Source organism: Pituophis catenifer, unplaced genomic scaffold (genome assembly GCF_029215685.1).
Source record: "Pituophis catenifer annectens isolate HBS135680 unplaced genomic scaffold, rPitCat1.0.hap2 SCAF_9, whole genome shotgun sequence".
Lineage (NCBI taxonomy): Eukaryota > Metazoa > Chordata > Lepidosauria > Squamata > Colubridae > Pituophis > Pituophis catenifer.
This window is the reverse complement of record NW_027256889.1, coordinates 16393474-16410515: the sequence shown is the minus strand read 5'-3', so window position 1 is coordinate 16410515 and position 17042 is coordinate 16393474. Positions and strand designations below refer to the sequence as shown.

The 17042-nt window shown below is 42.2% G+C and overlaps 1 protein-coding gene across 2 annotated transcripts; it reads left to right on the top strand.

The window, feature by feature from the left end:
* The first annotated feature begins 1121 nt into the window (after positions 1–1121).
* On the top strand, positions 1122–13600 carry TMEM222 (transmembrane protein 222). Of its 2 annotated transcripts, none has more exons than XM_070949751.1 (6): positions 1122–1279; positions 4175–4259; positions 5580–5611; positions 7322–7418; positions 8121–8251; positions 10079–13600. In XM_070949751.1, exons 1-6 carry the CDS (start codon positions 1131–1133, stop codon positions 10224–10226), a joined length of 642 nt encoding a protein of 213 aa, XP_070805852.1. In that variant the 5' UTR covers positions 1122–1130; the 3' UTR covers positions 10227–13600. The 2 variants fall into 2 exon arrangements, with proteins under 2 accessions (XP_070805852.1, XP_070805853.1); XM_070949752.1 differs by having other exon boundaries at positions 10074–13600.
* Positions 13601–17042: the final 3442 nt, after the last annotated feature.

Here is a 17042-nt window from a genome sequence, read left to right as displayed (position 1 = left end):
CTAAATGAAATGTAAGTCAAGGACTTGCCTGTACCACCGAGAGCTAGGTATCTATGGGGATTCTCAGTCATCCAGGTCATGGTTGTCCCAACCATGCTTTCTTTTCAAAAGGCAACTGGACAATAAAGTTTATCTATCTATCTATCTATCTATCTATCTATCTATCTATCTATCTATCTATCTCTATCATTAGCTTAATCATCTTATAGTCACATTTTATATGTATGTTATTTTAACTGTTCACCGCCCTGAGTCCTTCGGGAGAAGGGTGGTATAAAAATTAAATAAATAAATAAATAAATAAATATCTCATCTATCCATCCATATCTACCTATGTCTGTCTATCATCTGTCTGTCTGTCTTATCTATCAACCTATCTCTTTGTCTATCATCTATCTTATCTATCTCATCTATCCATTCATTCATCCATCCATATCTATCTATATCCACCTATCTATGTCTATCATCTATCTCATCTATCCATTCATCCATCCATATCTACCTATCTCTGTCTCTCATCTGTCTGTCTGTCTATCCTATCTATCTATCTATCTATCTATCTATCTATCTATCTATCTATCTATCTATCTATCTATCTATCTATCTATCTATCTATCTAATCTATCTAATCTATCTCTTATCTACCTCATCTATCCATTCTTCCATTCATATCTACCTGTCTGTCTGACTGTCTGCCTATCATCTAGCTATCTATCTGTCTGTTTGTATATTTTCTCTCTCTCTGTGTCTCTATCATCCATCCCTCTGTCCATCCATCATTCAGCAATATCTACCTATCTACCTACCTACCTATCTTTATCTCTCCATCCGTCTATCCATCTACTTTTGTTTCTTTGTTCAGAACGTCAGAACAGAACTGAAGAAGCTTCTGGGATGAGAAGCGAAACGTCTTCAAGTCAAAAACAAAGTCCAGCCGCCTTTTGGGGGGGGGGGGGGAAAGCATCACCTTCAGGAAGCAGAGTTAGGCCACGCCTCCTCCGATCCCCGACACCCAGCTCTAAAGGCCTCGTCGGCCCCGCCCCGCCGCTGTCCGGAAGCGGGAGCCCCGTCTCCAGGAAGTGACGTCATTCAGGGCAACAACTCCTCCTCCTCCTCTTCCCCTCCCGGTGATGGAGGAAGAGGAGGCCGCGGAGGGGAAGATGAAGCAGTTCCACGGCGCTGTGGCGGTGGGGGTCGGCGGGTCCCTCGGGGCGGCGCTGGATCCGGAACGCAGCCGCTTCCCCTACTGCGTCGTGTGGACGCCGATCCCCGTTCTCACGTGAGCGACGGTCTCCTGCCTGAGGGGCTGCTGGAAGTGGGGGTGGGGGGGGCAAGGCAGGGCTGAAGAGGGCGAGCCGGTGTTGGGGATGATGGGTCGGGGAGTCGACAGTTCCTGCTGCTTTTGCAGGAGAACCCGGCGCGGTCTCTCTCTCTCTCTCTTTCTCTCTCTGGAGCAGTGTTTCTCAACCTTGATAGCTTGAAGATGGGTGGACTTCAACTCCCAGAATCCCCCAGCCAGCAACGCTGGCTGGGGGCTTCTGGGAGTTGAAGTCCACCCATCTTCAAGCTACCAAGGTTGAGAAATACTGCTCTGGAGCCACCCAACAAGGTTGTGAGGTGAGGGAATCTCGCTCGCGCCTCTAATGGTGGTGGTTTGTTTATTTCAGAGGTCTTCAAACTTGGCCGCTTTAAGACTTGTGGACTTCAACTCCCAGAATTCTGGGAGTTGAAGTCCACAAGTCTTAAAGTTGCCAAGGTTGGAGGCCCCTGCTCTATAGAGTCTCTGAAGAGCCTAGTATGGGTAAGGATAGGGCATGCCATCTTTCTCCAGTGCCAACTTTCCAGCTGTGTGGAATTTCACTGTTAACATTTTTTTACTGTCCAGTTAGTGAAATGTTGAGACTCTTGAGATGAGCGAGTGGAGTGGGAGACATTATTTTTTCTAGGTGCTTAAAAAAAAGAAGACAACATTTCCTTTTCCTTAAAAAGAAGTTCTGATTTGTTGCCCCTTATGCACATGGGGAATATTTCATCGTAGTTGAAATGGGATGTCTGTTCTAGAAAGTTAGAACTGGATTGTCTCGTTCCCCCTTCATTCTGGGATGGGAGCTAACAGGAGGAGTCCAGGCTGGAGAAAGCAAAGTAAATGAATTTGGTAAGAAGGTTTATTTTACAATACCTGGTAAATATAGATAAGATTTGAACTGTAATTCTCAACCTTCCTAATGCCTTGATCCTTTAATACAGTTCCTTATGTTATGGTGACCCCCAACCATAAAATTATTCCTAAAACCATCGAAAATATGTGTTTTCCGATGGTCTTAGGCAACCCCTGTGAAAGGGTCGTTCGACCCCCAAAGTGGTCGCAACCCACAGGTTGAGAATCACTGCTCTAGAAAGAATGCAGAGAAGTGCAATAAGGATGGGATGGGATGGGAGTGTGATTGGACACACAAGGAATTTGTTTTGGTGCCTATGCTCTCAGTGTACATAAAAAGAAAAGATACATTCATCAAGAATCATAAGGTACAACACTTAATTCAAATTAACAAATTAACACTTAATTTGTCATAGGATACAAATAAGCAATCGGGAAACAATATCAATATAAATCGTAAGGATACAAGCAACAAAATTACAGTCATACAGTCATAGGTGGAAGGAGATGGGGTGGTGGGAACGATTGGAGGATAAAACACATGAAGAACGATTGTTGGAATTTGGTATGTCTAGTCTGATGAAAAGAAGGACTAAGGGAGACATGATAGCAGTGTTCCAATATGTCAGGGCCTGCTACAAAGAAGAGGGAGTCAAACTGTTCTCCAAAGCACCTGAGGGCAGGACAAGAAGTAACGGGTGGAAGCTCATCAAGGAGAGAAGCAACTTAGAACTAAGGAGAAATTTCCTGACATAACAATTAATCAGTGGAACATCTTGCCTCCAGAAGTTGTAAATGCTCCAACACTGGAAGGTTTTAAGAAGATGTAGGATAACCATTTGTCTGAAGTGGTGTAAGGTTTCCTGCCTAAGCAGGGGGATGGACTAGAAGACCTCCAAGGTCCCTTCCAACTGTGTTATTCTATATTATATTACTAGGTAACATCATCAGCAGGATTTTCTTGTCCTATTCCTCTTTAGCTTACACAGGTACAGTCCTCTACTTACAACAGTTCGTTTAAGGACCTTTCAGAGTTACATGGCACTGAAAAAAATGACTTACGACTGCTTTTCACACTTAAGACCATTGTGGCATCCCCGTGGTCACATGATCAAAATTCAAAAATGCTTGGTAGCTGACTCATCTTTATGACCATGGCAGTGTCCTGGGGTCACGTGGCACCTTTGGCAACCTTCTGATAAGCAAAGTCAATGGAGAAGCCAGGTTCGCTTAACAAGCGTGTGACTATCTTAACAATTGCAGTGATTCACTTAACAACTGTGGCAAGAAAGATCGTAAAATGAGGCAAAACTCACTTAACAAACGTTTCACTTAACAACAGAAATGTTATGCTTAATTGTGATCGTAAGTCAAGGACTACCTGTAAATGTCTTATGTGCCATGAGCATTTCTATCGGCTGAGGTAGTTGGACTTTAGCATGGCAGTGGCAAGCTCCAATTAGGACCGAAGAAGATGGTTTTGTTTTCTTCCATCCAGTTATTCTCTTATACACAAACACCACACACACACACGGGGCTAATCGATTAAGGAATTAAATTCAGATTTGGAAAACTGTAGAAAGTCTTAAGGGCTCCCTCTCTCAGAGCCACGATTTTGATTGAAATTAAACTTTGCATTGCTGCTGCTGCTGTTGCTGCAAAAATGAGATCTGAATATTAGTCTCTGACACTGCATCTAAGGTGGCAGGATTTGGGGCGCACCTCTCATTGTATCCTAGAAATATTCTTATCTGTGTTTTTAATATATTTATACAGAACATATGTATATATGGGAGCAGGATTTGTAAGGGAGTTGAGTTGTAGTTTTGCAGCTAGAAGGATACATTCTTGGTTAAGAGCAAACATATTTAACTTCTTTTGATTTTTTTTGTCCATTTTCATTCTATCCAGTGTGACCATGGACGACCAGTTCTACAGATTCCTGACAGATTACAGGTTTTTTTTTTCAATGTGAAGAAAGAAATGACTCTCTGGATGCTTTTCTTCTTTCTGCAGATGGCTCTTCCCGATCATTGGCCACATGGGCATTTGCACTTCTGCAGGAGTCATCCGAGATTTTGCAGGGCCTTACTATGTCTCTGTAAGTAGAAGTTTGTTCCTCTACAACAGAGTTTTCCCTTGGCAACTTTAAGAGTTTTGGACTTCCAACTCTCAGAATTCCCTAGCTGGCATCCTTAACTTCACAGACCTTCAAGCTGCCAAGATTGAGAAACACTGTTCTGGATAATAAATAAGAAAGATTTAAACTCAGCCATTTTCAGCTTAGTACCTCTGGATGTATGGGAGTACAACTTTTTAACATTCTCACCTGATGGTTGTGGAGGGCACCAGAGAGGGAGGAGGAGAAAGCGTCCTCACTTATTGCATCACGGTATGGCATGCTGGTTTGACAGCCGCGGATAGAAAAACATTACAGAGGGTGGTGAGCACAGCACAAAACTTCTTGGGCTGTGCCCTGATACCACTAGATGACATCACTGCCTTAGAAGAGTGAGGAAAATCTTCAGAGATGACTCAAACCCTGGTCACCATTTCTTTATCCTGCTGCCATGGGGAAGGATATATAGAAGCATAGGCAGACGCACAAACAGGCTGAAGAACAGTTTTTATCCGTGGGCTGTCAGACTCCTGAATGTGAAATAACATAACTACATAGTATGATGGAATGTGTAACATGTTCACACTGGTACAATAGGACTGGGGGTTGTTAATATGATTTATTGGATTAAGGATTTTTTGTCTTTACTGTGAGTTGTATTGTGTTGGGGGGGGGTGCATTGAGGGAGCTCAACCAATCTCATTGTACATATGTTGTGCACTGACAATAAAGATTTGAAATTTGAATAAATCCTCATCCAGAGAAGGTTAAAGAAGTGAATTGTGTCTTGTTTCTCAGCAGGAAGACAAATTGGATTTGGAAATTTTGTTTGAGTTTTGACACTACATGTTGTATAGGCTTAACTTTTGCAGTTGATAAACTATGGTTTATGACTCCACCAAGGATAGTTTATTCAGTAAACCATGGTTAAACAGTTTAGTGTCATATACATCATCTTGTGCCATATCCATCATCGGATGTTGGCCATCCTATTTTTATCAACAGCCGCACAAAAAACTGCTGCTGAGTTTTGTCCAAACCAGCCCCTTAGATTTTGAAGCTATGATGTTCTTCTGCCTGGACCTCATTTGCCTTCAACCTTTCTCTGGAGGATTAAGTGAAGTATGCCATATTTTTCTGGGTGTCGCATCACATGTCACATGTGATATACGTGGTCAATGTAAACTCAGTACAGCTAATTTTGGAGGACATAAGCAGAACAAACAATGTTATCACAAGTATAGCTGATTTGGTAACTGAAATGTGCTTTTCCTTTTTTCTTTTGTTCCCTATCCTCTTTAGGAAGACAACATGGCTTTTGGAAAGCCTGTGAAGTAAGTGTTATTTCCCCCTCCACATTTTAATTTGCAAATGTATTTTTGTGGCTGAAACAGAACAATAGATGCCCATATTCCAGTTAAGACAAAAACAAAGATTACAGTTGGCTGTTGGAGCATGCACCAGTAAGGCAACATAACATTAAACCTCTTTGTATTCACAATAATCTGATCTAATCAAGCTTTCTACTGTTAATGAGTGAGCTGAAGTTAATTAATGATCTCAAGTAGCTCTTCTGTCTATCCAAATGTTGGTTTTTCTCTTATATTAGCCCTGTCTGCCTGTCTGCTTCCATCTGACACCTCTTTTGTGGGAACCAAAACAACACAGATTTTAAAGTTCCATAAACTGGTGCAAAAGAAAGGGAAATTAAGATTAACATTCAGTGTATGTCTACTCAAAAATAAATTTTGACTTTGCTCATGCTTCTAGGGAATTTATTCCCTATTAGATAAAAAAAAAAAAATCTTAAAGGAGTTGCCACTACCAACCAACCAGACTGTTATTTACCGTATTTTTCAGAATGTAAAACGCACCAGACTATAAGATACACCTACCTTTTTTGGTGAGGAAAACAAGAAAAAGAAATCTGCCTCTGCCTCCCAGCAATTTTGCCTCCTAGCAGAAACAGCCTGCTTTACTTTCATTTTCGTTTTCAGCATAGCTTGATTAGCACAAGGGAGAAAAAAATCTGCTCCAGCAATTTACCTCCTTGCAGCAAGCAGCAGAGGCCCGCACAGAGCAAAAAAACTCAGAGTCAGGAGGCTGATCCAATCAACTTGTGCTAATTAGGCTGTGCTGAAGCTGAAATGAGCTGTTGCTGCTTGCTGCAAGAAGGTAATTGCTGGGAGGCAGAGGCCAAAGGGTGGGGGCCAGTGGATGGGCAGGGCTACATTCGGTGTATAAGACACACTTAAATTTTCACCCCCTTTTAGGGGGGAAAACGTGTGTCTTATACTCCGAAAAATACAGTACTATTTTAATTATGTCTCCTGTTGATGGATTTTGATTAAGGTAATTACTCAAGTTATCTTGGCAAGAGCCTTAATTCCTTGAAAATTCTGCACTCAATTTCTGAGATTTCTTGAGCCTTGAATCATGTATCTTCAAGCTTCATTTGCAGCTCTAAGGACTAGAAATACATATACAGTAATATTTCAGCAGATGTTCAATTAGATCCTTAGTGATACTTTCACCAGCCATGAAAGTATGCCATGAACTAAAAATTACAACCAAAATTGAGGCCAAAATTTCTGTTGCTAAGTGAGACAGTTAAGTGCTCCGATTTATGACCTTCCTTGCCATAGTCGTTAAGTGAATCACTGCAGCTGTTAAATTAGTAACACAGTGGCTAAGTGAATCCGGCTTCCCCATTAACTTTGCTTGTCAGGAGGTCACCAAAGGTGATCACATGACTCGGACATGGCAACCGCCAATAATACATGCCAGTTGCCAAGTGTCCAAAATTCGATCCCATGTCTGTGGGGATGCTGCAACAGTCGTAACTGTGAAAGCCATTCATAAGGGCCTTTTTTCAGCGCCGTTGTAGCTTCAAACGGTCCCTCAGCGAATGGTTGTAAGCTGAGGACTACTTGTATTTGGAATTGTGCTATTTGAATATTTTAGTAACTTTTCAGAAGGTGAGGTGTTCCATGTGATGAAAGCGGGAAAATAATTTTGATTTGCCCTCCCCCCTCTTCTGTCAGATACTGGAAGCTGGATCCCAACAAAGTCTATTCCTGTGGTCCCAATGCTTGGGATACAGCAGTACATGATGCCTCTGAGGAATATAAGCACCGAATGGTGAGTAAAGTTCGGTTCTCAGTTTAAGCTTGAGGACGTCTTCTATTGTGGCCCGCCGGCGGCCAGCAGAGCTGGCAGCAGAGTCAGACAGTGAGGAGGTTGAGGAGGAACATGGGCCAGTCCTGGGGGCTGGGGAAAGCTCGAACGAGGGCTCTGCGTCGGAGGCAGAGAGGGAGATAGACATCAGTGAGGCAGAGGAACAGCTGGAGCCCGTTCCCAGTGTGCGCATGCGCAGAGCTGCCAGAAGACAACTCAGAAAGCAGGGTCGACTTGGGAGTAACTTGGAGATGATTGGCCCCTCCCAAAGGAAACAAAAGAGGAGTGAACGGGGAGTGGGATTTTGCAGGAAACAATTAATTTGTTCGGTAGTTTCAAAAGTGGAAAGTTCTGTTCGTGACTCTAAGAGACTCTATGCCAAGTTTTGCCTTACTCTGCGTTTGGAAACAAGTTACGTGGCAGCTTGCCAAATGAGATAAGGTGTGTTGATAAATATTCCTTTGAAAAACTGTTTGGACAAACCTTGCTGACTGTGAATGAAAGTCATGTAAATAAAAGAGGTTTTGTCCGGACCAATTCCCGCTTTCTGTTTTTTAAGGGAGCCTAGGTCAGGACATCTTCTCTATCTAAGTACTGAGTATGTCTAGAGAAGATATTTGAAGTAGAGATATCTTCAATTGTACATTTTTTTCCCCTCTCTTATAGCATAACCTCTGTTGTGACAATTGCCATTCTCATGTAGCTCTAGCCTTAAATCTCATGCGATATGACAACAGTACTTCCTGGAACATGATCAAACTTTGTTTTTTCTCCTTGTTGTATGGAAAGTATGTAAGGTGAGTAGAAAACTCCGTTGCTTTTGTATCTTTGAGTAAAAGAGAGAGAACATTTTAATCCAGAGCTTGGTTCTCCTTTAACGTCTCATGTATGTAATAGGCAGATAATTTTACGTCCCTTGTACCTAGATGCTTTAGATCAGGGGTGTCAAGCTCACAGCGTCACGGCATCATTACGTGACATTTTTTCCCCTTCGCTAAACCGGGCGTGGGCATGGCCAGCACGTGACACATCCAGCCCACGGGATGGGAGTTTTGACAGGCCTGCTTTAGATCCTTGTCCTGATGTTTGTGGTGTAGAGGTTTTTTTCTCCCCCATTGCAAATTATTTGTACAATCCCAAATTTGCACATCCTTGTATTTATTTATTTATTTATTTATTTATTTATTTATTTATTTATTTATTTATTTATTTATTTATTTATTTATTTATTTATTGGTTCGATTTATATGCCGCCCTTTTCCGGTGACTCAGGGCGGCTTACAATGCGTTAAGCAGTAGCCTTCATACTTTTGTATATATATTTTGTATTGAATGTCTATTCTTGTACTGCTATACGTATAGGAGTAGCAGACACAGTCCAGTAGGAACTTCTGCAAGCTTTTACAAAAAAGCCTCTAATGCTTCCCAATTTGCATAGTTTATTCTTATGGTAATGTGGAAAGTCAGAAGGTTACACAGAACCAAGTGCAATTGACACTTTTTGCCTTCTGAGACTGCTTACACTGTTATGTCAGTAACTTTAAGGGCTACTAGCTTCACTGTTTTTTAAGAGGTTGCTGAAAGCTAGTTCAGTGTCTGGTCTAAGTGTTTGCAGATCCATTGTGCTAGCTCGTTATGATGTAGAAAATAGTGCCATTAGAAGGAAGAAATAAGTCTCTTTTGACAAAATAGCATTTCTCAACCCATTGACTTGTTGACCCGGATAGGCCATTCAGAAATGGTAACTATTATTTAATATTAATATTTAATTTAATATTGTTCGTGTATTAAATATTATTGCATAGCTTTACATTGTGCTACTAAATAGTCTATGAAAGAGAACATTCCTGCAAAAAAAGCAGTGACGACAACTTTCAGGCTTGTGAAGTAGTAATAATTGTTTTAATAAAATTCTCAACTCCTCTAGCTTAGAACCTAATTTTAAAAAAAGCATTCTGACAGTTTATATCAAATATCAGAATGCAACAGAGATTGTATTTCTTCCAGAAGTCCATTTCCACTTTGCTGAAGCATTCATAATTTTACCAGTGAATTTGACAGATGGCAGAATATCATTTGATTGTAAAATAACAGGGAGTCAGAAAACCTAGGAAATCTACTGTACGTCACCCAGATTGTGCATCTGTGTGGTTACGGCACTTAATATACCATGTACTTTATACTATCTGTATGCCAGTTAAAATAAACGAATGAAGGATTGATTGTTATTACTTATGGACCATGAGTGTGAATGGTTCTTTGCCAGCGTTTCTTCCAAAGAGTTAGCCAATGAAATTGGCAGAGATTTAAAGAAAGAGTAGGTGGAAACAGGGCTCAACCAGGATTATTCAGTTAGTGTTTAGGTTTGTGGACTTCAACTCCCAGAATTCTCCAGCCAGTTATGCTGGCTGGGGAATTCTGGGAATTGAAGTCCACAGCTCTTAAAGTTGTCATGGTTGGACACTCCTGGCTTAATATGTCCCTTTCCTTTGCTCTGTTCTGCTTATTCTCAGCAACCCTTCTTCTCTTTCTATTCCTGGTCCTCCGTGGCTGCACTTCAGTGGCTTATGGGCTCCCCTCCCATTTTGGTTTCTGAAATCTCTTTTCTCTCTTTTACAGCATAGGAGGCTTTGTGAAGACTTGGCTTCCCTTCTTCCTCTTTTTGGGGATTATCCTGATAGTCATCTTGACTCTTCACATACGGTGATGGATGACATTGGTCTGTCCGTCCGTCCACCCACCTTCCCCCTTGTCCCCTTTGAAGTCAAGTGATGGAATCCGTGGCTTTTCAGCCCAGGAAGGCATAGAGAGCTGCATGGTGTGGAAAGCCCTCAAAAAAAGAAAGAACGAAAGAACTCCATTTGTATTTTGTAACAACAATTCTGCTGTTATCCCCTGGGATTCTTTGTTTGGATGAGGATGGTTTCTTTCAACCTACTTGACTCGGAACGTTTTGGGATTGGGAAAGGAGGGAGACTCTTGCATTGTACTTCTCGCCTAAACCTTTGTGACCAAAGGTTCCCACATGGAAATCCCAAATAGGGTTTGGGTCGACAGGACAATGAAGGGAGGGTTTCATTAACCTTGGGTGAGATGTATAAGGAGGGAGGTAACTTTCTCTGATTTTCCCCAGAGGTGATTAATGGGCACTAAATGGAAGGTGGCTATCTTGTAGCCACTACCCTGGGATAGGGTAATATTTGCTTGCACTGAATGATGGGATTTCCAGTGATGATGGTGGCCTCAAACTGGAAGAATGACCCGCTTGGTCTATGCAGGGCTTTCTGTGAGACGAGATTAATTTTAAGTTTCTTCTGGCGCAGAACAGGAGTTTTAACTAAAGATGAATGTTGTTTTCCTCTTAACCCACCGCACAGAAAGTCTGTCTCTTTGTTTGTATGCGTCTTGACTCTAGTCTCCTAGGAACCAGCATTCGAAAGGCAGTTGATCTCAATGGATCTTCGTTACCTTCTTGTCAGCTTAAACTGCCCCCTTGTCACAGACCCGCTAAAAAGAATGTAAACTGCTCTCTTTGAGGAGCTGTTTCTCGAGAATTCTGGTAAGACTTCCTCATTACCCTTATCATAGAATTTATTTCCAAAGCCCTAGCTCTACCTGGGTTCGTCATACATTATACTGTGCCTTGGAAGTCACTGGAAACCTCACCCGCAGCCATTAAAACACTTCATCTTTTATAGCGAGGGTTTGGATGCTAGAAGCCATACCAGCGTCATATCTGCTGTTAGGAAACATGAATCATTCCTTTAGGGCTCAGCTTTTCCCCTGCTGTGGCCAGGTATCGAAAGAGCAATAGCTGCTCAGATGAATTTTAATTTAATTCGAGCTTACGGCTTTCCTTGCCTGTTGTGTGGAAAAAAAAGGGGGCACCCTCTTCTCTTTAACTGAAGGTGACCTAAAAAAATAATTATAAACTGCCATGCTTTCCTTTCATTTCCACCCTCCTTGTTCCCTTGCTAGCCTTCGTCCTTTTGTTCCTCCTGCGGTGCCAAAGATGCGTGCTGTGTACAAGAGAGGCACCTGTGGCTTAGCAGGTCTTGGGGGTCTCCGTTGCATTCAGCCATTTCAAGCATGAATGATGGCAGCTGTAAGAAAACTGATCCATAAGCTCTAGGCTGATTAGAGATCAAAGGTCTTACATCAAAGTGACACCGTGTGGTGTTCCATCAAGCTATTCCTTGGGCTATTTCGCTTACGTCCCAGTAGGGGATTCTAGTTCTTATGGAAATAATAGACTGAATTAATAACGTACACATTACTCAACTTTTTTCCCTTTTTATTCCCCCCACCCCCACCCCTCATAGTGACTTGCCAAAAAAATAAAAATAAAAAAGCTCCAGGAAGCCTAAGCTTTTCCCAGACCTGGAACTTAAAGCCAACTTGTCTTTCTATCATAGCAGTGATCTAAGCTCATCTTTTCAATCAAAACGGAAAGTGCTTTTCTGACATAATATGACTGTACAAGCATTACCAAAATGTGAAGCTTGCTGGAAGAGCCAAAAAAAAAAAATCACAGAAAGTGATTGTGGTTGTTTTTTCTCTTCTTTTCTCAACATCCCTTCCTCTCCCTCCCCTTCCATTATTTTGGTCCCTACAGGATTATTTTTTTAAAAGCCTATATTTGTGAACGGGCCAATGAATGATCAATAGGGAGGCTCAAAGGAGAATATGAAGTTTGGGGAGGGGGGGGGGGAGACTTAAAGCTATGGAAAAGCTAAAGCTGCAGATTCTGATTTTCTTGTTATTTTGCTCCCTTGAGGAAGGATTTCCTAGTAGTCCTAGCCAGTAGAACTACTATTGGAAGCAGTTTCTCTGTTACAAATTGCTACCACTTCTAAATTAAGTTCTTAGGTTCCTTCTAACAACTGAGCCACACCCTTTATGGGAAAGCGGCTTAGGGGTGATTTTACCCTACATTATATTTGCAAATCTGCTTTATTGGGGTTCCAGAGATTGAGGAAAGCCAAAAATAAGTTTGCAGGACCTTGGGTGGAAAAAATGCAGCTTAAGCAAGGCAGGTAGGTAGTGGAGTGCACACGTTGTAGTCCGATTGCGGTTTCTAGCCTTCGCACAATCCTATCTCAAATAATTTACCCAAACCTACGCTGTCTCCTCCTGTTTAACAGCCGCATGAAAACTATTCATGTTTCAAAATCTACGTTAATGACTAGTTCTTACTGTGTTTTAAAATCTTCTATGGGAAACACTTCTGGGTCAAAGTGATGAAGCTGATGAAGCTGCTTGGATGAGCAGCGAAATGTCTCAAATGAACAAAAAAAGATAATTAATCCAGTTGCCATAATTCAATCTTCGGACACCTTTCCTTGGATGACCGAGAGTCTTCCTCAACCCACTTCTGGATAGGCATTTTGGTGGTTTAAATCTTGATTGGAGCCTGCCTGGCCATTCTTGCAGACAGCCCCCTGACTAGCTCTCATTGTGGAGTCAAGAAAAAATAAAATATTACTACTTGGTTGAGTAGATGTAGTGAGAAACCTGTATGTCAGGATGGGAAATTTATTTTCCCAAGGGGCCATGTGAGAAACGGACTGTTGTGGAGTGTGAAACCAGGAGGACCAACACATTATTGTGAAGGTGCATAGGCACACATACATAAATTGGGAGGGGGGAAATCACTTTCAAAATAAAAGTGATGCAGTTGTATTGTAAGCATGGCCTACACTTATTTACATTTGAGCTCTAATTTCTGATAAACCTCAAGTGAACCAGGCAGGGACAGCCAAAGGGCTGGATGTGACCCAGGGGCCGTAAAATGCCCCGATCTGCTATATGTAGTGACATGATCTGTGAATTCTATATTTATTCACATCTGCCTTGAAGTGTCTTAGTTGTAGGGATTTGGTCCAAGTCCAAAGTACTTTCCGAAGTTTTCACTCATTACCTTTTTTTCCTTTACATTGTTTCATTGTTGTTACTGTCTTCCATTTTGCCTTTTGTTTAGCTTTCTCTGTAAAGCTCCCATCAATTTGTTCGTTTTTTCTTTTGCTGGTGTCTACCTAAAATGGTCTTCTGGTCCAGTTGCTTGATTCCTTTGTAAATACCAAAGTCTGCTGCTGTAATTTCATTATCCCAATGAGGGTGAAAAATAAATGCATTTGTGTACTCCAGCAAGCTGCACTGGCTGTTCTTTCTTTTCGTCCAGGAAGAAGAGAAGTTTGTGTTCAAAATCAGTGACTCAAATATATTTTATGTTAGTTATTTTTAAGTGATTAAAGCACCAGGCTAGAAACCAGGAGACTGTGAGTTCTAGTCCTGTCTTACACATGAAAGCCAATTGGGTGACTTTGGCCCAGGAACTCTCTCACTCCAACCCACCTCACAGAGTTGTTGTTGTTGCGGGGAAAATAGGAGGCAAAAGGAGTACTATGTATGTTTGCCACCTTGAGTTGTTTATAAAAATAAAGGTAAGATAAAAATATAAATAAATACATCTGAAATTAGCTATTCTACTCTTTCTGAAATTGAAGAGAAATAGGGCGGGATTACAATTTTTCTTCCCTCTCCAAAATGGAGACTTTCATCCTCTGGAGCAGGGGTCTCCAACCTTGGCTACTTTAAGACTTGTGGACTTCAACTCCCAGAATTCCTCAGCCAGCTTTGCAAAAACCCAAACACGTTCCCAGCAATGCCTCCCTTCCTATGCCCATGATAAATAGCTTTCTGGTGCAGCCAGTCAAGACGGGCAGGGCCTTCTCCCGAGAAATCTGGCAAATCTCCATTGCTCTTGTCTTTTCTCTGCCCTGCGTGCTCTCGGATCCACCAAGGAAGGCAGCTCCTCCTCCTCTTCACTGACTGTCCCTGCAAGCTGTCCTCAGCCGAAGTTTCCTGTAAATCTCTTTCACCCTGCAGTTCAGTCATCAATTAACCCAATTCCTGACTGCCAGGACTGAGCTCATCCTCCCTTGAGCTGAAGAAGAATCTGAGTCGTCGTCCAAGGGAGACGGGAGACATCACATGGACTATCTATAAAGAAAATGACCTAGGAAAGGGGAAAACCCCAACGCAATTTGATTAGGACTATGCCTGATCATTGGACATAAGAGTTTCTTACAGAACAGAAGACAAAAGCCAGAGTGAATGGGACATGGAGATTGCTAAAATAGGGATAGTTGGCTAGTACACCAAAAGGTTGTTCTACACTGCATTGTTTTGCTGTAGGTCCCATTCAAATTATGTAATTATTACACATTCATTCCACTTACTTACTCTCCGTTATGATAATCTATGCTTGGTAGAGAATTTTTAAACTACTAACTGGTCTAAGGGAAGCTTGCCCCGCCCTCCATTTTGGCCAATTCCTCATGTCAACAACTCACCCGGCTGTTTAACAAGTCTGAACAGTCCTGCAATGCAGTCAATGTTTGGGTGTTGTCTATAATCAGCAGATAACCCACTTCGATGGAAGAGAGCGGCCCCTTTCAGTTGACAGCTTCTGTTCTGTTGACAAAGGGAAGTTGTATCCTGGCACACGTCCTGCTGTTGGAACTTCAAAGTTCATTTGGTGATAACCTGTAGAAGTAAGGCAACATATGCAGCTGATGGAGCTGGGAGTCATCTCTGGGGGCAACAGTGGGATTCGTCTCCCTGTAAGAGGTCTTCCTTGAGACCATCTACAGCAGAAATAGAAGCTTGCAAGGTGCTCTCAGGTCTGAGGGGTCCTTGGTGCTCTCTTAACTTGCTTGTTTTGCAGACGTTTGGAGAGGTGCTTGGATCCTTTTTGTTCTTTTCTCCACCAGCAATGGAGAAGCAGAGACATCACCCTACCAACCAAAGTGCATATAGTCAAGGCTATGGTTTCCTCAGTTGCAATGTATGGCTGTGAAAGTTGGACCATAAGGAAGGCTGAGCGTCAAAGAATGGGGGCCTTTGAACTCTGGTGCTGGAGAAGACTCCTGCGAGTCCCTTGGACTGCAAAGTGATCAAGCTGGTCAGTCCTAGAGGAGATCAACCCTGACTGCTCTTTAGAAGGCCAGATCCTGAAGATGAAATACATTAGCCACCTTATGAGAAGGAAGGACTCACTGGAGAAGAGCCTAATTCTGAGAACGATTGAGGGCAAAAGAAGAAGGGAACGGCAGAGAACGAGATGGCTGGATGGAGTCACTGGAAGCAGTCGGCGTGATCTTAAATGGTCTCCGGGAGATGGTGGAGGACAGGAAAGCCTGGAGGAACATTGTCCATGGGGTCACAATGGGTCGGACACAACTTCGCAACTAAGAACAACAACCACCACCAGCAATGATTGTTTTCTTGCAGAAGTTTCATTACTCAAACTAGGTAACATCTTCACAGCCCACAATCAAGCTCAAAAAAGCACCAAGGACCCCTCATTTCAACCTTGACCTATAAATATTCTTTATCGGTTCTAATAGTGTTTTTTTGGTACCTTGGTAGATAATTTATGGCAAAATTATGTTGGAACCCTGATCATTCTGCTTGCCTCCTTTAGATGCCACGACCGTGGTGCTCTAGAGAAAAGGACTAGGGGTGACATCATAGCAGTATTCCAGTATTTGAGAGGTTGCCACAAAGAAGAAGGGGTCAACTTATTTACCAAAGCCACCTGTAGGCAGGACAAGAAACAATGGATGGAAACTAATCAAGGGAAAAAACCTGAAGCTAAGGAGAAACTTCCTAACACTGAGAACAATTAACCAGTGGAACAGCTTCATCACTGGAGGTTTTTAAAAAGAGACGATAGTCACTTGTCTGAAATGGACTATAAGGTCTCCTGCTTGAGTAGGGGGTTGGACTAGAGGACCTCCAAGGTCCTTCCAGCTCTATTCTGATTCAAAAATGTCTGTTGGATAGGGAAGCACTGTTTTGTTTGTTTGTTTGTTTGTTTGTTTGTTCAACTTGTATGCCGCCTTTCTCCGAAGACTCAAGGCGGCTTACAATGCATTTAAAAACCATATATAAAAACATTAAACATTAAAAACAATTAAAACCCATTCACACCATTCATGGCCGGATCTCGCCAGATCGCAACAGTGAGATCAACGGCCCCAGGCCTGCCGGAAATGGTTTTGCAATGGTTCCAGTCCTTGGGGCTGGGGGAACTATCATTCAATCTTTAAGTCATTGAATTGGTATCCCTTGCTGTTGTTATGCTATTCAATAGCTGGGAAAACTGATTGGTGGGCAGTCATTCAGAGCTTTGAATGTTGTACCGCCAGGGTGTACCTATCTCCCTCTTCGAATCAGCATTTTGAATCTTGTCTAGTTTTGATGCTGGAATGGACGAGGGAGAAGAAGCTGCAATCAAGCAAGAGACTGGTAAAGCAAAAACTTGAAGCGAGGCCTGCTTTGAATGGGGATTTACTTTCCAAAACGATCAGGTTTGGAAGTATTTTTGGCACCCACTCTTCCTCTGCAAATGAAATCTAGCTCTCCATTCTGAATGTGTTTTCCTCTTGAAAGAACCTTTGAAAATTACGAACGAGGACTCTTCCTTCTCGGCAGAGGCAGGCTAGGAAAGAGGGTTGTATTCAGAGGTGGGTTTCAGCAGGTCCTGACCAGTTCTGGAGAACCGGTAGCAGAAATTTTGAG